Source organism: Bubalus bubalis, chromosome 1, assembly GCF_019923935.1.
Source record: "Bubalus bubalis isolate 160015118507 breed Murrah chromosome 1, NDDB_SH_1, whole genome shotgun sequence".
Taxonomy (NCBI): Eukaryota; Metazoa; Chordata; class Mammalia; order Artiodactyla; family Bovidae; genus Bubalus; species Bubalus bubalis.
In genome coordinates, this window is record NC_059157.1 from 1,413,179 (window position 1) to 1,436,759 (window position 23,581).

The 23,581-nt window shown below is 42.2% G+C and overlaps 1 protein-coding gene across 3 annotated transcripts in view; it reads right to left on the reverse strand.

Annotated features, from left to right (window-relative positions):
• ZNF385D (zinc finger protein 385D) overlaps positions 1 to 23,581 on the reverse strand; it is a 985,284-nt gene that overhangs the window by 236,633 nt on the left and 725,070 nt on the right. For all 3 annotated transcript variants that reach the window (XM_025271759.3, XM_025271841.3, XM_006075479.4), the window contains one exon: positions 19,311 to 19,453. In XM_025271759.3, coding sequence (XP_025127544.2) covers positions 19,311 to 19,453 — 143 coding nt within the window. The remainder of the gene's footprint in view (positions 1 to 19,310; positions 19,454 to 23,581) is intronic.

The following is a 23,581-nucleotide window of genomic DNA, read 5'->3' on the forward strand; positions in this document are numbered from 1 at the left end:
AGAGTTATGTTAGTCACATAATAAATAAATGCCTATCATTCATAAATCAAAATAATTTCTTCCAGTTTCCCTAAATCAAGAGTCTAAGATCTTAAAGAGAAAGACAGGCTTTTGGTCATTGTCTATGCCCCATGACTATAACCTTAATGGTAACAATATTTGTTGACTTAACGATTGAGTCAAAGCTTGCAAAGAAGTAGGAAGTTGCCCTGTTCTTGAAATGACCATGAAGACTGTTAATGTCAACAAGCAAGTAATACCTACTTTAACGGCAATAGTATGAATATCTTATACTTTAAAATGTAAATAAACAATGGAATCTTTATGTCCTAAAAACCCTAAATGAGACTAGTTATTATTCAAGTTTTCAGTTTATAGTTATCCCCTACTAGTTCATATGATTTGTGGGTCTATATTATCTGCCGGCAATCAAGCTCATAAACACATTTTCACATTTCATATATATGCTTCTTTTATTGATACTCAATCTTGATACTCACATTATCAAGAGCCAATATTTATGAGAGCAAAGCTCATAATTATGAAACATAAACTAATTATTTTGAGGCAGAATTCCTTAGGTCAAGTCCTAGTGCATCAGTGTTCCACATTAAAGATATACTTGTCTTAAACAGTATAAATAAAATACAGGTTTTTATTATAATGGTGCTTTGTAGACCACATCATATCTATAACACTTTTGTTTTTCTTAAAAGTAAGAAAAAGAAGAAACTGGAGCAGATATGCCCAGGATAGGAGAGAAAACTAGAGCGATTTATTCTTCTACATCCTCTACTGAAAAACACAAGTGGTCAACATCAGTTAAAAATAATGGCTACCAACCAGCCAATACACCCCTAGAAAGATAGAAAACCTCCACTGAAGCAAGCCAGTATCCTAAACATGGGATCAGGCAGTGATTACAGAACTAATTACAATATTTACAGTCAAACATTGAAGTTGGCAAGAAGATTCATAGGCAGTGACGCATTCAGAGTCCTGGCATTTCAAAGACTGAACATGTGGGAAGGGTGGCCAAAATAAAAGCAGAAATGAGGCATGGCATATGGAATCAACGCTTCCAAACACCTATAGCACTGTATATCGAATGTAAACCAATCCCACGTGTCATCAACTTTAAATCCCAGAAATGATTTCAAGAGCCAAAACTCAGCTTGGAACATGGTCTTTGCTCTCGCGGTGAGTGTTTTTTCAGGATGTTCTTTTAAGCTTACTTGGCTCTATCATGAGTCAAGCTAATACCCTTCTCGCTGCCAGCTACCTCTGGAGCATTCTTAACCGGGTCAAATGGGCAGAGCGGTAAGCAGGGGAGAAAGAAGTGCTTATATTCATGCATTTGTCTTTATTCGGCATGAATGTCCTTAAGGGATACATTTTTCAAAATTCCTTCCAATAGCTCATCGGCATCTGCAAGTGACAAGCTATTTAGGATAAAGAGCACAGTGGATCATGCTTTCAAAAGAATTCTGAGAGCCATTCAGGCTTCCCGTTCTGCACCTTCTCCTGTCAGATCCCTGACACTTTTCAGGGCAGTTAGATGCCAAGGAATGCCACACAAGGCACGGAGTGCTTCCTCCTCACTGCACAAACCCACGGCTTCTGAGAACAGTGCATACGACTTTGAAAAGAGGGAAAGTCATGGTGAGACATCAGATGAAGTCGTCAGCAGATTCGAAGTTTGCTGAAGTCGATGTGGCCTGTTTTCCTTTTTAAGGTGTATGCTAGCTTTTATATTTTTACTTTTGCCAGCAATATAGTTTTCAGCCTCATACAATTATCTGACATCCTTAATGAAGTACAGTTGCTCTGCTGCTGCTGCTGCTGCTGCTACGTCGCTTCAGTCGTGTCCGACTCTGTGCGACCCCATAGACGGCAGCCCACCAGGCTCCGCCATCCCTGGGATTCTCCAGGCAAGAACACTGGACTGGGTTGCCATTTCCTTCTCCAATGCATGAAAGTGAAAAGTGAAAGTGAAGTCACTCGGTTGTGTCCGACTCTTCACGACCCCATGGACTGCAGCGCACCAGGCTCCTCCGTCCATGGGATTTTCCAGGCAAGAGGACTGGAGTGGGGCACCATCGCCTTCTCCGACGGTTGCTCTACAGTCTTGTGTTAAGTACTGCGGTGCTGCAGGCTGATTCAGTTATGCGTCCATATTCTTTTCCACTGCGGTCTGTCACGGGGTATTTCATACCATCCCCGTGCTGTGGGGTCCCTGTAGCTCACCCATTCTGCACGTAAATGCTCACCTCCGCTAACCTCGCCTCACACCCATCCTCCCCCAGCCTCCTCCCTCCTGGCACCCGCCAGTCTGTTCTCTGTGACATTTTTGAAAAGAAAAAAGTGAAGGAAATTTCTGAGGCTAAAAGCCTATAATTTATCACCTCATTTCTGTTCAGGTTTATAATGTTTTCATTCAACTAAAACTAAGCATATTCATCAGATGTTCCATGAAGAGCATTTGTGATCACTAAACTCTGTTGTGAGGAGGAAACAGTGGTTTGGTTCTGTTTGTAGTTGGAATTTCAGCAGTCTGGATTTGAGTGGTGATGAGAGATTTCTTTGAGTTATTATTGAAAGTGGTTAGAATGTATAGACAGGTCCAGTCAATGAACTTTAGATTTAAATTGGACCTTTTAACTTCTTCAAGAAGTTGTATGACAGGTATGGTGTAGCAAACTCAATGATCCTTGCTTCTAAAAGGAAAAAAAAAAAAAACCCAATATATTCAGAATGTACAAAAATGGTATTGATGAAGCTGCGTAGGGCAGGAAGAGAGACACAGGTGTGAAGAACAGGCGTGTGGACACGGGAACCAATGGAGAGAGCAGCGCGGACAGACATCACGCCCATGGATGAGGCACACAGCTGCGGGGCTGCGGCAGAGCACCGCGCCGCGCTCGGGCTCTGCGACGACCCGGGGATGGCGGCGGGAATGAGGGCGGCGCAAGAGAGAGGGTACGCACACATACGCAGCATGCAGCTGAGTCCCACTGCGGGACTGCAGAAACTAACGCAACACTGCAAGGCACTCATTCTCCAAGCGAAATACATAATATGCATATCAAATAAAAAGTAAGCTTGTGAACACACTAGGAAAAAAAAAAAAAAAGACCTGATGCTTATCTAAAAAGTATGGCAATTCCTTGAAAAACAAAAAAGACTTTTCAGCAGAAAATTAAGTGTTGACATTTTACATTTGCTGTCTGGAGCAACTTGCTCTAAAGGATGCGTAAATAAAGTTGAATACTTCTGAGAAATACTCAAAGGGCAGTGTTTAAACGGGGATATTAATTTGCCCATGACTCTGAAATATCATCCCTGCTATGCTGGAAACTTCATAGAGCCTAGGACTACCTCAATCAAATTTTATTACAATCAGTATTAATAATAAAATCCAGAAAATTTACTGACCTCGTTGACCTTTACCGAATGTGCAGGTGTTTAAAGGATAATGTCTACACGAATTAAATTTGAAATTCGATTTTAGAAATAAGTTGCCAAGCTTGGCCAACATGTTTTCTGACTGACTTTGTAATCTCACCTATTTATAGAAGGTAACAAGAATCAGAGCATTAGCCTTTCTACCTAGATACTAATCTAGATATTAATTTTGGCCTTTCAACGAGTGAAGTCCTAAGGGTGACACAGAAATCTCCGAGCTGGGGCCACACTGATCAGAACATGCAAATTAGGGGCACAGCTAAGTATTACTATCAGCTGAGCCCTTAGCTGATCATATACTATAGGTAGTACATGTTGCAATGAGGTATTTTGCTGAAGATATATGCAATTTACAAAATTTAACATTTTTCTAACACAAAGACATAGAATACTGTACTAATCATATGTTGCTCACTTAGAATGAAACGCTACATTAATAACTGTTTTTTCCAGATCTGTCTTTTTTAAAATGAGAAAACCTGGACACTGCAGCACTAGAGATAGGTTCCCTGATCAGGACTTGTGTGTCTGGCTCTCCTCAGAGCCATCTGCAAACTAAGATCTGACGTGTGACCTTCCAGCCCATGTCGTCATACACTGACAATCAATCTGTCTCTCTCTCATCGCCTTGTGATTTAAAAATACTCACATACGTTTTCTAGAATTCTGAATACAACTTGCAACTTGTGTTCTTCCTCACCCAACATTATGCTTTTATGGTATTCCCACAAAAAACAGTTCTTTCATTTCAAATGTCTCCAAAGGTACCTTTCAGAAAAGATTTCCATATCTATATATCTAGTTAGCCTTTGATAATCACATTAGCTTTTATGTATTTGGGGGTTTTTTGGCTAATAAACTGTTGCTGGATAAGCCATAATGAGAAAGAATATGAACAAGAATGTGTACATACATATATATATATATGTGTGTGTGTGTGTGTATAACTGAATCACTTTGGTGTATAACAGAAATTAGCATGACATTGTCAATCAATCAACTATATACTTCAATAAAATAAATGTAAAAAAATGCTGCAGTGAACATTTTCGAGTTAAGCTTCATGAACATACCACAACCCCCAGTGAAAAGCATGTGTTCATGCATAAACATATATATCCACATATGTGTGTATGTATTTTTTTCCAAATTCTGAATTTTTACTGTGGTTTTAGGTAAGCAAAATAAAAACAAACCCAGAGCTTAAAATCATTCTCCTTTATTTCACTCCCTCTTTCCTAAGCAGGATCTCAGACCTAGGACATGTCAATGGATCTGAGAGGCAGTGTAAGAGCGAATTCAGTTAAAATTAATTAAGTTGATTCTGAAAATCAAATTAGTATTTTCCAATTTTTGTTAGTTTAAAAAAAAAATTATCTGGAAAAACAAGGCCATCTCCCCTTATGGCTCATCACACACAAGCAGCATCTATGTGAGTAGATACATCTGTAAATGTACAAAGCGCCAGAGAGGGCTGATTGCCTCTTCTGTCTGTCTTTCCTATTCTAAATTCCTAAAAGAGCAGAGAATTGTTTTTCAGTGAAGCAGGTGACAAAAGTCACGGAAGCACTAAAGCAGTAGATACACAGAGATGTTCTGAAGAACACAAGGATGTTGGCATAAAACTAATTGTTTTTCTGTGGGATTGCTTTTGAAAAACTGGTTTAAAAATGTTCCCAACTTACTGTGAAAGTGAAAGTGAAGTCACTCAGTCATGTCCGACTCTTTGTGACCCCATGGACTATAGAGTCCATGGAATTCTCCAGGCCAGAATACTGGAGTGGGTAGCCTTTCCCTTCTCCAGGGCATCTTCCCAACTCAGAGATCAAACCCAGGTCTCCCACACTGCAGGCACATCCTTCACTAGCTGAGCCACCAGGGAAGCCCTCAGTTCAGTTCAGTTCAGTTCAGTTGCTCAGTCGTGTCTGATTCTTTGCGACCCCATGAATTGCAGCACGCCAGGCCTCCATGTCCATCACCAACTCCCGGAGTTCACTCAAACTCATGTCCCTCGAGTCAGTGATGCCATCCAGCCATCTCATCCTCTGTCATCCCCTTCTCCTCCTGCCCCCAATCCCTCCCAGCATCAGAGTCTTTTCCAATGAGTCAGCTCTTTGCATGAGGTGGCCAAAATACTGGAGTTTCAGCTTTAGCATCATTCCTTCCAAAGAACACCCAGGACTGATCTCCTTTAGGATGGACTGGTTGGATCTCCTTGCAGTACAAGGGACTCTCAAGAGTCTTCTCCAACACCATAGTTCAAAAGCATCAATTCTTCGGCGCTCAGCTTTCTTCGAAGTCCAACTCTCACATCCATACATGACCACAGGAAAAACCATAGCCTTGACTAGACGGACCTTTGTTGGCAAAGTAATGTCTCTGCTTTTCAATATGCTATCTAGGTTGGTCATAACTTTTCTTCCAAGGAGTAAGCGTCTTTTAATTTCATGGCTGCAGTCACCATCTGCAGTGATTTTGGAGCCCCCAAAATAAAGTTTGACACTGTTTCCACTGTTTCCCCATCTATATCCCATGAAGTGATGGGACCAGATGCCATGATCTTCGTTTTCTGAATGTTGAACTTTAAGCCAACTTTTTCACTCTCCACTTTCACTTTCATCAAGAGGCTTTTTAGTTCCTCTTCACTTTCTGCCATAAGGGTGGTGTCATCTGCATATCTGAGTTTATTGATATTTCTCCCGGCAATCTTGATTCCAGCTTGTGCTTCTTCCAGCCCAGCATTTCTCATGATGTACTCTGCATAGAAGTTAAATAAGTAGGGTGACAATATACACCCCTAGTACTGGACTATTTATTCTACTTTCTATTTAAAAATTGATTTGGGTTTAGAAATCAAAATAATGAAATATCCTCATGTACAGTCACTGAAATTTTCCTTTTTTCTTTAGTTCTCTAAAACCCCTCAGTGAGGTCCTTGAAGTAAATTCCATTTCAGAGTGTTCAAAAAGACAATTCAGGAATTAACTGTTAATTTAACCACTTTATGATTTCCCCAAACTCATGATAAAATGTAGCATAAAGGGCGTACTTCAGAGAGAAGCACAATTCAAATTATTCCACTTTTGTTTCTACTATTGTCTTGATTTATGAGTCTCAGGGAAAGCCACTTGCCATTGCCACACCTCACAGGATCAGGGAAATTGGGTAGAGCTAAAAGAATTTGAGTCAAATTGCATTTGCAGCTTCTTCAACCATACACCGTGCAACTTACCTAAATTTAATAACTGCTTCAAAATCCCTTCACTTCCAATATGTAGATGGAGCTCTGAAGCCTTAACAGTAACAGAGCACTGCTCCCCAGTGCCCTCTGTGGATGGGCCAGCCTTCCCATCAGTCACAGCCTCATCCTCAGGAAATGTAACAGAAGTGAATGACCGGAAAAAAACAAAATGACAAAGATACGCAAAACACAAGTCATAACTCTGTATTAGCGTCAACAGATGTCAATCTGCTCTCCTAAGTTGCTATAATCTTATAAGGGCTGCTCGCCCTCCCATCTCAGCACTTATCTCATTGCAGACCTGGAATCAGTTCTTGGACCAGCACATACAGGTCTGAGAACCACACTTTGAGAAGCACTGAGTCATAAAACCAAATAGTCTGCTGGCAAAAAGTTCTCATTCCTTTGTCGAAGAGTCATGAGAAATAGTGTTAACAGTGTTCTTTGCATTCGCCTTGGGAGGGTGTGGAACTTCCCTCAAAAGACAGTCTGAGAATGAGAAGGCTGCTCGTTCATCTGCGCTCTGCTGTGAAAATGGATTTTCCCACCAATTTTGGTCACAGAGTGGAATTCAGTGATTTTCAACCTTTAAGGGGCAAAGGAATCACATGCGGGAGGTTGTAAAAGATGTTCATTAGGGTCCCCACACCAGAGCCCAGAATTCAGAATTCAGTAGATGCCTTATTATACAGAAATGTCTAACATTCATCTTTAACATCTTCAGATGCTCTTATGTGATCAACATGATTACTCTCATTTCACAGATGAGAGAATGAGGACTCAGGGTTCTGCCAAAGATAAAACATTAGACCTAGAGCTCAGATCTTTTAGAACCTAAATTTAGTAATTTTTTCTTATGTGTGAAGATGGGTCTTGAGCCTTAACATTGTTACTAGGATGGGAAGATTTTTTTAATTTATTATCACTTTAAGTAATTTATCCCCCTAACAATGATTGGCCATGTTCAACATGAATGTTTGTGAGGGTGATGGAAGCTCTAGATATTCTTTTTCATAACTGTCCATTCACAGCCAGGATGTTAATTAGGAAATAATTTATTATCTTAGAGCTAAGCCTTCTAAAGAATTAAAGATTATTTAGTTAATTAGCTTGTAATGTATACTAAGGCTCTAACAATAGATTAAAGATAGGACAACTAAGAAATGATACAAATGGACCTATTCACAAAACAGAAACAGACTCACAGACTTGGAAGACAAACTATGGTTACCAAAGGGGGGATGGGGGATAAATTAGGAGGTTGGCATTAACACACACACACTGTTATATAGAAAACAGGCAATCAACAAGACACTACTGTAACGCACAGGGAACCATACTCAATATTCTGTATATAGGACAAGTATCTGCAAAAGAATAGATGCATGTATGTGTATATATATATCTACACACACACACACACACACACACACACACACACACACACACATATATATATATATGATGTGCTGTGCTTAGTCACTCATTCATGTCTGACTCTTTGCAACCCCATGGACTGTAGACTGCCAGGCTCCTCTGTCCATGGGATTCTCCAGGCAAGAATACTGGAGTGGGCTGCCATTCCCTCCTCCAGGGGATCTTCCCACCCCAGGGATCAAACCAAGGTCTCCCACATTGCAGGTGCATTCTTTCCCATCTGAGCCACCAGGGAAGTATATATATATGTACATATATACATATATATATATATATGTATATATATAAATAAAACCGGGGCAAGTTATTTTACCCCAAGCCCCTGCGTTTCCTTACCAATGTCATCCAGGTAACACTTTTAAGACGTAAGGCCCTTATGAAATTGGAGTTTTTTAAAGGTGGGTATATAATTGCATTCTTTAGTAGCCCATATTGCTTAGTTTGTGATCAATAAATTTTTTTTCATAAAAGCCATAGATTGCGCTTTATCTTATTCCTTGGTTTATAGCCATTATAGGGAGCCTGCAGTGGCTCCAAATAGAGAACCTCTTTACGGCATGTGTGACCAGTGGTGGAGAGTCCCTCTCTCCCGGGGGCAGCCTTATTTACTGTCATGGGAGACAGTTCAGTAAGAAGCTGGATTACAAGTTGTCAGAAGCACTGAGGAGAGCCTGTGTAGGCAGGTAGCCCAGATGGCTCTAAGAATCCTTTCTTGCTTGGGTGACTGTAACAGAGCATCACAAATTGGGTGTTCTTCAACAACACAAGTGTGTCATCTCGCAGTTCTGAAGGCGAGAAGTCCAAAATCAAAGTGTGAGCAGGGTTGGGTCCATCTGAGGGCCATGAGGGCAGGATGTGTTCTGGGTCTCTTATTGGCTTATACAGGGTGTTTCCTTGTGTCTGTATGGCATCTGCCCTCTCTGCTTGTCTCTGGGTCCAAATGTCCTCTTTCTATAAGGATACCAGTCATAATAAATTAGGGTACACCCTAATGACCTCATCTTCACAAATTATATCTTTGACGACCCTATTTCCAAGTATGATCTCATTTCTAAGGCACCATGGGTTATGAATGCTGGGGGTACACAATTCAACCCACAATGATGTGATTCAATGAGAAGCATCCATGTGAGAGAGATGTCAGGAGTCTCAGTTTTCTCTTAGCTCTCCCACTTCCATGCCACGAAACTGAAAATGTCTCCATCACTCTAGGCTTCTCTGTAAAATAAGTGATTTGCCTCAGATACAAATTAACTCTAAAATGCTTCTTTCCTTTTTAAAGTGTCTATACGTGTGGAACAAGAAATCACCCAGAGGGTCTCTGGATGCTACAATAAACTAGGAGCTTAGACAGTCTCTTACCTGGGTCCTCGTGGTGACCCAGGATCACAGTTAGTACGAAATACAGACTAAGCAAACAGGTCCAATATATACTTTTGCAAAAGTAAAGCTTCAAATCACTAGGATTCGATGGGCTGAGAAAGGAAAACAAAGGTATAATGTGCATCATGCCTCAATCTTTAGTGAGAAAAACATGCTCACACCTCAAAATATCACTGGAAGGACAGAGACAAAAGCCACTAACCGTCCCTGGCAAGAGAATGGAGGCCCAAGGGGAGGGCAGATAGGGAAACTTGTCCTCATCACATCATGTTTGGAATAATAGGGAAATAGCTTTCTTGGTCAAAGAGTGCACAAGCATTAAAACCGGAAAAACAACTGTTGTCTGCAATTGTTCCGCCTTTTATTTTCAAGCCTGGATATTCTGTGTTTAAGTCATTTTGTGTTTCAGGGTCCTTATAAGTAGTCTTGACCTTTACAATTTTTGGTTCACAGGAAGCAGTATGGCTCAAGTGAATATTATACAGCTATTTGAACACGAAGACATACAATGAAAGATTTAATAACCATACATTTTTAAAGATGCCTTTGCTGTACAAATACGGCACACAATGCACAGAACTGGCTAGAAATCTGCTACATTTGTCTTTGAAAGGCAAGGAACTTAGTAATCAATACTGTATTTACTATGGCATTTTTCATCTGCAAAATTTCCATACCTTCTACCACTTGTGACTAAGAAAGGCAGGTTTATTTTTCTACCCATAATTCCACCTTGGCTCCCTACCTAATTTACTGAGAGCAGCTGTTGTGAAAACTTCTTAGGAACAGGTACTAATGTGTAAACTGAATTTAGTGGATACCTCTCTGGACCAAACAAACAGAGGTGTGATGAGACTGTTTCTGCAGCTCCCACACTGGCTGAGAGAGGAGGGGCGACTCCGTAGCTGCAGCAGGAGGCAAGCTGCACAGGCATAGGGGCGAGCACAAGCCAAGGATGATTTTTCAAAGGAAAGGAGACAAAATGTGCCAGTCAATATGGCAGCCCTGCCATTTTAAATATGGGGGAAATAGAGATGCTGAAGGGTTTATATCCAAAGGTAAAAAAACAAAGAACAAAAAACTTGAAATGTTCTATTTTGAGTTCTGTATTTTTGTCATTCACTTATAATATTATATATGCATATTTAACCTGTAGAATAATCTCTATACATTAAAACACATTTGAAGCTGTCCTTTTAAAGTCCTAAAGTGCCTCACCAACATTTCATGGTGGCAGTGCTTCTGGACTCACATGATGTTGTTGATGAGAAATGCAAAGGGCTGATTTTAGATTATATTCTGTAGGCAGTCACTGGGATTTTGACACCACTGTCTTTTTCTACAACTAGAGGAAATAAACAAATGACCCAACATAGGATTGTGAATGCATCTTAAGGGGACAGTTTGATGCTGGGCTTCCTATGCTTCCTAATTACTGCTTAAATGAATAACTTGTGTTACATAGAAATCATCTAACGTATGAAGCAGTGAGCACTAAGCTTTTTTAAAGTTTCGTGTTTCTTATTACACAACTGTAATGACTTTTTCTCCTCTATCAGTTACCTGTCGTGCATTTTTCTGCCTGTCTACCTACCTACCTGTCTATGCATCCATCCACCCTCCACTCATTCACTCAAGAAATGTGTGCTGAGGGATACAGAACACAAACTTATGGCCACCAAAGGGAAAGAGGGCTGGGGGAGGTTAAATCAGGGGCTGGAGATTAACAAATGCACACCATCATGTGTAAAATACAGAACCAACAAGGACCTACCGCATAGCACAAGGAACTATGATCAGTCAGTACCCTGTGATAAGCCATAGTGGAAAAGAATATGAAAAAGAATATATATATGTATATAAAACTGAATCACTGTGCTGTACTCCTGAAACTAAAAGAACCCTGTAAGTCAACCATCCTTCAGTTAAAAACAGATGTGTATTGAGTCTTTGTGAGATTCTAAGCTCTGTACCTTAATGAACAAGATGAATATGGAGCTGACCTCAGATCCCAAATTCAACCTTGCTGCTGCTAAGTCGCTTCAGTCATGTCCAACTCTGTGCAACCCCATAGACATCAGCCCACCGGGCTCCCCCGTCCCTGGGATTCTCCAGGCAAGAACACTGGAGTGGGTTGCCATTTCCTTCTCCAATGCGTGAAAGTGAGAAGTGAAAGTGAAGTCGCTCAGTAGTGTCCGAATCTTAGCGACCCCCTGGACTGCAGCCCACTAGGCTCCTCAATCCATGGGATTTTCCAGGCAAGAGTACTGGAGTGGGATGCCATTGCCTTCTCCAATTCAACCTTAACCTTTACCATATAACTTTTTTATAAAAATTATTTACTTTATTGGAGGATACTTGCTTTTCAATACTCTGATGGTTTTTGCCATACATCGACATGTATCAGCCACAGGTATACGTGTGTCCCCCCGTCCTGAGCCCCCCACCTCCCTCCCCACCCCATCCCTCTGGGTTGTCCCAGGGCACCAGCTTTGGGTGCCCTGCTTTACGCACTGAACTCACACTAGACACCTACTTGACATATGGCAGTGTAGTATTTGTTTCAATTCTATTCTCTTAATACCATGTAGCTTTCTTTGCTCACCTCCAAGTGACCTCTCCTTCTCTTGACCTCAGGTAGCACATTAATTACTGATTTAACTACTGAGTTCTTTATAGAACATTTTAACTACTCTACCCCACTTTCCAGCAAAATGCTTGCATAGAGCTCACTGCCTAACCGAGTGCCTTATATCCAGATGTTTTATCACTTGCTGACAGAAGGGTGTTTTCAAGAGTGACAGATCAACTTGGCTGATGCCATAGTCACAAAGACCATTCCCCCTCGTCTCCTCTTCCTCCTCTTCTTATCTTTGCTTTTGTATTTCTAGGTCCACTAGGGTGTCAGTCACACACTCAGTGCTTCATAAATGTGCAGAGAGTGAATCGGCGAGTAAGAAAATTACTTCTTACCCTTCCTCTTACTCTCTATTGTTCTTATTAGCATTATCCTTTCCACAGATGCTTCTTTAAGAATTCATTTATTTTTGGCCGTATCCCATGGCATGCGGCATCTCAGTTCCCCAACCAGGGACTGAACCCCCACGGCCCACATTGGAAGCACAGGCTCTCCACCACAGGACCACCAGGGATATCCCACCACACAGGCTTTGATAGAGCTATTTTGCAGAGGCCGATTTTTCAATCCATAGAGTTTTTCCAGTGAGACTTGAACTTTTAAAGAATGAAGAAATCATTCGATGAGTAAATGAATGAAACACTCACTCCTATATTTTTCTCAACAACAATTTTGAAATTGCGATGCACATAAAAGTTTAAAAATTTCATAGAAAATAGTTTTGCTTTTAACCAGTTGGGATACAAGTGATGATTTTGCATACTTAGTCCATAATCAGTATTTCATTCCTGGCAGCTAGAACCAATATCCTGAACAATGCCTCCCTATAAGCAAGGCTCCAAGTACTTCTGGGAGCTAAAAACCAACGATACAAGGATCATGTGCGGTAGAGCTCTGGCTGCCGATACCTTCAAGGGTCCCCAAAGCCCCAGCAGACAAATAGAAGGAAGTAAGTTCCAGAAGAACAGAGACTTGGCTCGTAGTTCTGCTGTTGAATCCTAAGGGCTCAGCACATAGTAGGCCCTCAATAAATACTTGTTGAATGAATGAAGAAATACTCTGCTTCTTATTAAGCAGGAGTGTTTAATAACTGTCTCATGGGGCTCCCCTGGTGGCTCAGTGGTAAAGAATCCAGCTGCCAGTGCAGGAGAGCTGGGTTAGACCCCTGGTCTGGGACGATGCCACGTGCCATGCAGCAACTAAGCCCAAGCGCCACAGCGATGGAGCCGGGGCTCCCAGGCCTGGGGCCCCAACTTCTGAAGCCCACACGCCCTCGAGCCTGAGCTCTGCAACGAGAGAAGCCCCCATCTAGAGAGCAGCCCCCACTCTTCGTGACTAGGAAAAGCCCAGGCAGCAACGAAGGTCCAGCCCAGCCAACAAACAAAGTGACGGGAAAGACAGACCTGCCCAGCGCATGGCATCACTCTTCTGACGTCCCCTCCCTCTGCCCACATACATGCTCAGGCCCTATCCTTGAACTGCTAGGTCAGAATCTGCACTTGACACAGTCCCGTTGATTCTTCACAGGCCTCTGCAAACATGGGAAGCGTCCCTGTAAAACACGTCAAGTTCACTTTTCTGCCTCCAACAAATAAAGCTTCCCAATCCAAAGTAACACCATCTTCAAGTGCACAGGGCTAGTTTTGGGTAAGATTACTACTGTTTTTGAGAAGTGATGTCAGACACTAGGGTTTGACCTCTTTCTCTCTCGGCCTCTCTCTTTTCCCCTTCCTTCCTTCCCATGTGTTCCCTGTCTGGCAATGAAACAATATGACCCAGAGGAAGAGCACAGAGTCTAACTTTCTATGCTAATCTCCATCTTTAATGTTCAACAACGTGATAACCAGAGCACCCTCAAAGCAAAAGCATTGTCTCCTGCACTTGCACACCTTCCTGCCTTCCTGCCCTCTGCGCGACCTTCTCACCTTGCCCTGTGCATCTTCTGGAAGCCACAAGACTCGGTACTTGCTGAGTATCTGGCATGTGCAGGTCAAGCTTACCCATTTAATCTTTATGCCAACAAGAAGCCCAGTTATGGGAGGGGAGCACGGAGCCAGGTTCACTGTCAGCCCTCATCAACACATCCTCCAAGCACTGCACCTTTTTAATGACACTCTGAATGTTCAGTATTGTCATGACGACTGAGCAGAATATGAAGAAAGGATGCCAGAGGAATGAGAATCAGAAAGGCAGCTCTGAAACCCTTGGAGAAAGTTGTCTGGGAACATAGTCATTTTTTACGGGTTTGGTCCAATCGAGCGATACCGCAAGGTCTTACTTACTCAAGCCCATTCCTGGCTTCCACCTCCAGCGTTTTAAAACCCAGCTACCTGTCTGATAGCAAACCTAAGTGAGATCGAGTCACTGTTCTTTTATGGAACGGGACACTGGGGCTCCAGGGCACTTAGCCTCTTGCTCATAATTGCTGGAACTTTCGCATTTCAGGTTCCTCGGAGCCCTTTCCATTCTGCTGTCACATCATGTCTTCTGTCGGCAGCCCCGCGCTGCCCCTCCTTCCGTGTGGTCCCCCGCACCCTAAGGACAGGAAGCCCGAGGCTTACGTTCCCAGAGATCGGCCCGCGAAGTTCAGCGTAAGAGTCGCTGAAGATTTGGGATACAAGTCTTTGGGATACCACATTAGCGATGCTGTCTTATCATCACGCCCTACTCCGTGTTACATGATATTTATTTGTCAAATTACGGATGACAATATCGATCACTTGAGCAAGATCAATGTTGCCCGCTAGGTGTCTCCACTATGAAATTCCTTTTTTTCTTGTGGAAATATTCGGAGACTATGTAAATACAATGTTCCCTATTGCACCTTCATCTCCTATGCTTATCATCCATTGATGTCTCTTGCTGAATAAGTTGCAGAATGGTAATTTTTTATTTTCATTTTCCTATGTCTATTTGCTGCATTCTATTGTAAGCAAAAGCTTTACCTTCTCTCTGTTTATATCTGTGTGGAATAATAGAGTCATAGTTCATTCAGTGGGTTATTATCTATTGTTATCTTTTACAAAATCCAAAGTCATGGGATTTGGATGAAAGTAACTGGGATTACCAGGCATCCTGTATTTCTGCAGCTTCCTGACTCCATGAGGACAAGCTGAAAACCAAGAGCCGGCAACAGCCTACTCGGACCTTTGTTTGCCTGGCACCTCCAAATGTTCTGTAAGCATCTAAATCCTTCTATTAATTCCCTTCCTGTTTGCGCGCCAAGAATAGTTTCTATTTTTCTCATCAAACCTTCACTAAGACAACCTTTCACTCCTGCCCTTGAGTGGACATTTTGTACCACACATCATTCTCTATAAAAGCACCTGCATTTACAAATATTTCTTTATTTGTCCAGCTTCTCCTTTATAAATTGTTTCATGGCAGAGGTCACAACATAAATTTTGTTATCCCTAAAGGAGATCAGCTCTGGGTGTGCTTTGGAAGGAATGATGCTAAAGCTGAAACTCCAGTACTTTGGCCACCTCATGTGAAGAGCTGACTTATTGGAAAAGACTCTGATGCTGGGAGGAATTGGGGGCAGGAGGACAAGGGGATGACAGAGGATGAGATGCTGGATGGCTTCACTGACTCGATGGACATTGAGTTTGAGTGAACTCCAGGAGTTGGTGATGGACAGGGAGGCCTGGCGTGCTGCGATTCATGGGGTGGCAAAGAGTCAGACACAACTGAGAGACTGAACTGAACTGAACTGAACTCTAGCAATTGAGTGAATCGACCATGTTCATACTACGTAGGAAGGAAATATTTCTTTACTACCAATAAATAGCATTAACCTATTTCCAGGATTGGATCCTCTCAAGAAATGCACGTGCAGAAAGGGATCACTGAGACAATAGTGGCCCTAAGCACTGAGACTCCATTGTCTAAAGAGACGGAGGGACGGAGTAGGGGTACGAGGAAAAGGCAAGGAAACTTCTCTTGTCTGAAAGCTACTGGCTGCAGCAACCCTAGGTCAGGGAAGCAGCTTCTGTTGCTACTCCCCAGAAGGTGGCTGTAAGGAGATTAAGGGATCCCAACGGCTTGTTGAATGTGCTTTTATGTGTCCACAGCTCAGCTCCCATCCTACACCCATCGTTTCTTTCTCTCCTAACTGCACTTCTTTTTCCCCAGATGTTTCATGATTCTTCCTGACTCGTGCTAAGTCACTTCAGTCATGTCCGACTCTGTGCAACCCCATAGACGGCAGCCCACCAGGCTCCCCCATCCCTGGGATTCTCTAGTCAAGAACACTGGAGTGGGTTGCCATTGCCTTCTCCAGTGCATGAAAGTGAAAAGTGAAAGTGAAGTCGCTCAGTCATGTCAGACTCTTAGCGACCCCATGGACTGCAGCCCACCAGGCTCCTCTGCCCATGGCATTTTCCAGGCAAGAGTCCTGGCTCATATCTGAACTGAAAAAGGTCAGAGGAAAGAAGGCCACGAGGTAGCAGACAGGTGGCAGCACTGGGGCATGTCTGGGTAGGAGGGGCCTCTCAGCCCTGCACGCTTGTGAGTCCACAGGTGAGAGCTGGGCCCCAAAGCCATGCTCATCAGGGGCTCGTCATCCCACAGTCATCTATGTAGATCCATCACTTGATGAACAGAGGAACTCTCCCACCAAAAGCTGGATAGATAATCTATTAGATTCCAGAACCTTAGCACATTCTGAAACAATTAAATTTCATTTCCCTACCGACTCATGGAATGAACTTTTGAACCAGAAATAAAATCAACTAACAGCAATAAAATGTTATAATTAATATACCCTGAATTTGTGGATTGCGATTTTCACACCTGCTACAAAATCAAGAACTCAGGGTGTTAGTCAGAGATGCTCTGTACATCTGGGAATTATAGGATATGACGCTGTAATTCTCAGCCCAGAACTACAGGATGTGGGGCTTCGAAATGTTCCACTCAGTTGGAAACACAGACGGACTTAATCTTGGACTGGTTGTGACTTAGTCAGCACTAGAAGGAAATAACCAATAGGCATAGCAACACGGGGTCTCTTGGTTTAACTGGGAAAAACACCAACACAAGTCCAAATCAATCACATAAGAAAAGGAATCAGGTAAAACTTTGGCAATCCATTAGTTGCTGAACTTCCACATTCAAAATAAGAAGGCTACTTATGAGCATAATACCTGTCACTCAAACGGTGCTTATTATAGGCTGAGCCGCATTCTAAATGATTTAACCCACATAATCATGACCACATGCCTAGGAAGTAGGTTAATTATTAGTCCCATTTTACAAACAAGGACATTGAGATACATAGGGATTATGTGACTTAGCCAAGGCCATGACGATGGTGAGGAGCAGTTCTAAGACTTGAACTCAGGCAGTCTAGCTCAGAAGCCAACTGGACCACCACACAAAGCTGTCTTTGTCCACAAAAGCTCAGGTATTTTGAACATTATAAATCCAAAGGAAGAGATCATCAGGTCCACTCCCTTTATTTTAAAGATGAGGAAACAGCAGCAAAGAGGATAAAGAGATGTGCTCAGTGTCCTATAGCTCAATATATCACTCATCTTTGTTCAATGAAAAGAACACTCACTGTCAATCGAATTCGTTGTTTTGCTTTTAATGGTTCCCAAAGGGCAAATCCAAAGTTTAAAACCCAGTCTTTTGCAACCTTGCAGGAACTGTACACCGGCTTCTCCAAAGCCGTGAGTGACAGGAGGTCGTGGTCTCAGCGGCCTGGTGAAGCGCCTGATGGATCATCTCTGGGGTCCAGGAAGCATGATGGTGCCTAGAAGCCACTAACAGGGCAGCAGGCGGGCCATTCAGAGAGACGGAGCCTGGACTTCAGTGCGGTCGTTCAACGACCAACAGATCTGATCTGAGCCGGGTCTTCCTGTACTTTTATTGAAATACCTAGAATTAGAAACCTTTGCTTTGGAAATACGATCTTTATGCTGCTCTATTTATATTTCATCCATTTCAAAATAAGACTCCTATGGAAAATCCTTCATGTTCCCCAAAGCAAAGCAACCACCGTGACTCTCCAGTGTCCTTCAGTAAAGGTGAACACACAACTGCACCATCTCCTTGGCAGGTCCAAAGTTCCTGTGACGAAGCATAATTAAAGTAAAAGAGACCCACTTCTGTCTCCTCAAGGAGAATGACCTAATTGTGGACAGAGTGTTTTTTCTTTTTAATCCATCATGGAGGTAAGATGTTGCAAAAAGAAGTCTGTATTATTTAGCTCATTGGACCTTCAGAGATCTTACATCTTAATCCCCTTGGCCTTGGTTGTGTTGACAAGTTCTGTCATTGATAAACTCAGACCTGCATTATAACAGCTGTTGAAAACTGAATCAGATATTAGAAAACAATGTCACTTACTGGCTTCTAACCTTTTCAACCCTTATTTCTATTTTCATCCTAAGAATATTCTCAGTGCTTGTACAAAAAAAAAAAAAAAAAAAAGGATGATGATGCATATGAGGAATCTGTCAACTTTTAAAGACAAGAACAAGAGTGGAAACAGAGGCAAGTCACTACTGTACTGGTGTTGAGAAGGCTGTTGACAAAGCTCCCAAAACAAGGTCATTTAAGAAAGACTCAAGTTGAGGATCAGTGTCTGAGAAGAGAGAAAAAAAGAAAAGAAAATTATTTCTACCAGAACCCTGATTGCTTTTAAATTAAGAGGGAGAATGTGCTTTATGCATAGAATGTATCTCTAGTGTGATGATCAGGGTCCTCTTCATGAAATCAGAAAAGAAGTAACAGATTTGAAAATTAAAGTAGAAGGCCCAGAGAGAAGAAACACATGGTTAAGTTTTCAGACATCGACATGAATCTGAATGCTCTCTAACACATTCATTACCTTTCAGTTAAACTGAACTTGGCATGGAAAAGAAACTAATCAAATGTCTAGTGTTGCCCAGAAAGACAGTAAAAGGGAGGCACAGAATCATGATCCACCCCCTCAGATGCAAGCTCTGCTCCTCTTTCCTGAAGGAGGCTGGCTCTGGAGACCTCACACATCCAGGCAGGCAACTACCCTCGGCGTCCTCCCAGCCAAGCCATAGAGTAAAGGGCAGAGTGGAAGGGAGGCCGTGGCCACCTCATCCCCGGCCCTGGACGCTTTCCAGGGCCAACCACCCTGGCCCAGGCAGATGGCACGGGACTTACCGCATTAAAATTGGGGAAGAGGTTGACTGCGGCCGCCGTGTCGAGAGGAAATGGGAGAAACGGCTTAATGTCCAGCGACGGTTGCAAAGGCGGGGCTGGCGGCCGGACCAGGGCTGGGAGAGCGGGGCTCTGGCATGTGCCACCTGTACAAAGGAGAAGAGAGGGCACGGTCAGGGACCTGGGGCATGGGAACACACAGCACTCAGTGGCCCAGGCCTCTTCTGAGACCAAATGCCAGCTTTCCAGGTCACTGGAGAAAACAAGACACGGAGCAAACTGACCCCAAAGCCGGGACCCAGCAGAAGCGCAGGTGAGCAGAGGGAGCACACTTGCTGCTCCCTGTCCCTCTTGGATCAGGACAGTCTGCCTACGTAAGTAATTGTTAACATTTCAAACATCTCATAGCCCACAGCCCATTCTTTTTCTGCCTCGAGCTCTGGATTGAGTCACCGGCAAACCTGTAACTAAGATCCCTTGATTCAAAGGGAAAACCCTTTTGATGATCCCCTAACCGTCTTTGAAAATGAACTTTGGCTGAAAATATGCATCCAGTCTGAGTGATTCTTTTACAGAACTGCTCTTTTCCACCACGTCCCAGACTCTGGCAGCGAGATGACATGAAGCTGGCACAGGAAGGAAACTTAACCACAAACAGGGGCAGCCATACCTGACGGCCCTGGCGACTGGAAGATTAAAACCAGCAAATCCAGCTGCAAATCACAGGATCCCTGAGCCACTTAATCCCTGCGGCTTTAAAGATTCAAGACTACCTGCCCCCTGCCTTCCCAGTCACGAGTAGGTGGAATACGGAAGGCCATCGAGGAGAAGGAACGGCAGGCGACAGCAACTCAGACGCCTCCTTCTCACACCAGTGGGCAGAGGCTGTCCACAGGAGACTCACACCTCTGCCCCCTGTTCTAAGATTTCACTGTGTTCGGAAGCTGAAAGGAGCCTACCTCCCTGTTCTGTCTCTCATACTCTGGTAACATTCCAAAACATCAATTTGTTGTTAATTAAAGGCTGTTTGAATCCTAGGAAACTGTTAAAATATGCCAGCGTTCTTCTAATCTGAGAGGCAAGCAACAGACTGTAAAAACCTACTGGTGAGAATCCAAAGAAGCATTAGGAAAACAAAACGCACTGGGATTTTTCCTTTTTCTCATGGAAAAGAATTCTAGGAAACAGAAAAGAGAAGAAAGGCTCCTGTTTGTGCCACTTCCTTGCCTGCCATCTTGCTTTTAAAACAAGCTGGAGTGAGATCCCATCCAAGTTATCTTTACAGATCTTACCAGGTCAGCTGCACACAGACCACCCTCTTGCGCCCCATCAGTCACCGGAACAAAGGTGAACATTTAAAAAACGATTCCCCCATGGCAGATCCAACCCTACTGGACCAGAGGATCTACTAACAAGGCGGGTGACTTAACATCCACAGCAGAAGCCATCAGCACAGGATTTAACTAACCATACCAAAAAAACCATCAGGTCTCCTGGCTTCAGGTATAAAATCAGCCGGAGCCAAATTAACAAAACCAGTATTTTTCCCACTCTTTCTTTCTTCCCTCTTGAAATGTTCTTCAATGACAAGGCCAACAACATCCAGTTTGAAACAACAAACCAATTAAAGTGAAAAATAGTGAAGAGTCAGAAAATAGAGGGCTGATGTTAAAACAGAGGGAGATAAAGGCAAAATACAGTGAGTTACAGTCACCAGAGCACACTATAAACTAACTTTATTGTCACCGGGTGGTATAGAAACGGCATTCGTACAACATCAGTGATGGGCTGCCACGAGTTTAGTACTGCTACCAATTTCTCTTTTGATGAAAAGTTAAAGAACCAAAATAAAACTTTGGTTGGTGCCTCTTTAGAAAACTCAGAAGTAAAATAAGTTTGGGTTGAAATCTGAGGTGCAATTTAACATGTCCATAAATAATAGCTTTAAACATATCATTTTAAATTATTATTATCTGTGTCAGAGTCACGCTTTGCAACAGGTATTCATTCATGTATATCCATTACATTGTTTAACCCTAAATTCTCAGAAATCAGGTAATGGATAGCATAATACCATGGAGAGAAAAAATAAGTTGATCAACTCTTTAGCTGTTTATGCTGCTTCCACAGAAACATTTCATTCTTCTAATTATAAGAATGCAATTTAGCAGGAACATATTCTGGAATTATTTCCTTTACGAGTTCCCCATTGGTTCCGGAGAGCCAAAGAGGTTCTGGAAAAGCTCAGGCTTCTTTTTTTATCCACCATGCTGAGAGGAGCAAAGAATAAATATACACTGATTCTACCGCTAGGGAAAATTAATTCCTCTAGATACATACCTCTCTTCCCCTGAGATATGGGTTTCATTTGCATTTTATTATACATACAGTTCAGGGCCCTCTCTCAAGGTTGTAACTGGGGCTTCCTACGTAGGGGATAAGAAGACATTGAGGGAGACTCGTAACATTGGACAGGAGCTGTTGACACTATCTGAGTTCAGCCCTTTCTACCTAATTGAAGAGAGAAAAGTGAAAGATCATTGGAAAACAGAGAACATGGTGTGACCATACATTCTTCAGCCACTTGCCATGCAAACCCAGGTAGGGTGGACAACAGAGGATGAGATGGCTGGATGGCATCACTGACTCAATGGACATGGGTTTGGGTGGACTCCAGCAGTTGGTGATGGACAGGGAGGTCTGGCGTGCTGCGGTTCATGGGGTCGCAAGGAGTCAGACACGACTGAGCAACTGAACTGACTGACTGAACTGACTATAGTATTAATATTTACGCCCCAAATTAAGACTGTCTCTTAAAAATTATCTATGACTAACATTTCTGCTCTTAAAATTAGGATACATTCTGAAAAATATTTTGCTTGTTTCAATCTGTATACGCTCAGCAGTAAGAATACTATTGGCAAATAGTATGAAGTTAAAACCAGCAAACATAACATGTTTCCTGTAAAGCAGACTAAAGTGTGCTCCTTGAGAAAACAGCTATTTCATTCTCTCATTTTTTAAAAGAATTTATTATATTTAGGGCATGAATGTATGTTTACTATTATTTTCTTTATTATAAAATTATCTTGACGATAATAAACATCAAGATATATATGAACGTGTAGACAGGACTGTAGGTAACAAAGAGTTTGCTGTGTCGTTACCATTTACCAGTGTTGCTTCTTTCGTCAGAATGTCACTTCTGAAAATATTGATGCTCTTACTTTGAGAAAAGCAATTTGAAGCCTCCATGGGTTGGGAACAGAAAAGATACAGATGCACGCCCTTTGCATGGAAAGCTCTATGGTACTTCTAGTATCACGTATTTCACACACTGTGCAATTTTAACTTACATAGCTTTTACAAATTAAGCCTTAACAGAACATTCAGATTTCAGAGCAGTTAATATCTCTCTATTCCAAATTTCTTTACATCCCATTATATTCAATAAACTAAAAAACATTCATTAAATAGACATCAGTTATTAGACCTATACTGAGTAAGGTATTGAATATTGAAGGGAAATAAGGTAAATACGATGAAGCAAGTGATCTAAGCTCATAAAACTCCTCTCTGTCCCTTCCTGAGGCTTGGTTCTGCTAGCCTAGATTCATACTTAGAATTCAGAATTGAATTATAGAGCAAACATATACTGTAGAGCATACTTTGGTCTATTCACAAGACAGCTAGCTCTGTATTCACAGAAGTGCAAATCTGTGAACTTAAAAAATACTGGAATAGCCTGTTTGTTTATAGGACATTTGCTAATAGAGATTATCTGAGAAAATAAGACATTATACACTTCAACAATTTGTATTTTTGAAAACCTAATTAAAATGCCAATTTTGAAATATTCATTTTAATAATTTATACAGACAAAGAGGAATTCTAAACCACTGGTTGTCAGCTGAAGCGTCATATTAGAGAAAATGTAGGTAAAGTGCCTAGCAGAGAGCCCGACCAGGCGGTGCTAAGTGAGGCGGGTGTTTTTAATGAACCCAATAAATTCCAAAGGAATGTTCAGGTTGGTGCAGACGCATATCTGGGCCCCATGGAGGAGGTCAATCAAGACAACCCTAAAGGCACCTGCCTATTCTGCACTTGGTTGATTCTGGCCCCTGCAGAAGGAGAGACTTCACAGTAAGAGGTTACTTTGTAAATCAACATTTTGAAATATTCCTTGAGAGTAAAATAGTGTTCTTTCCGTAATATAACACTTCTAACCTTGAACTTCTGCACTCAGTCCATTCATAGTTCATAAAACAGTCAGA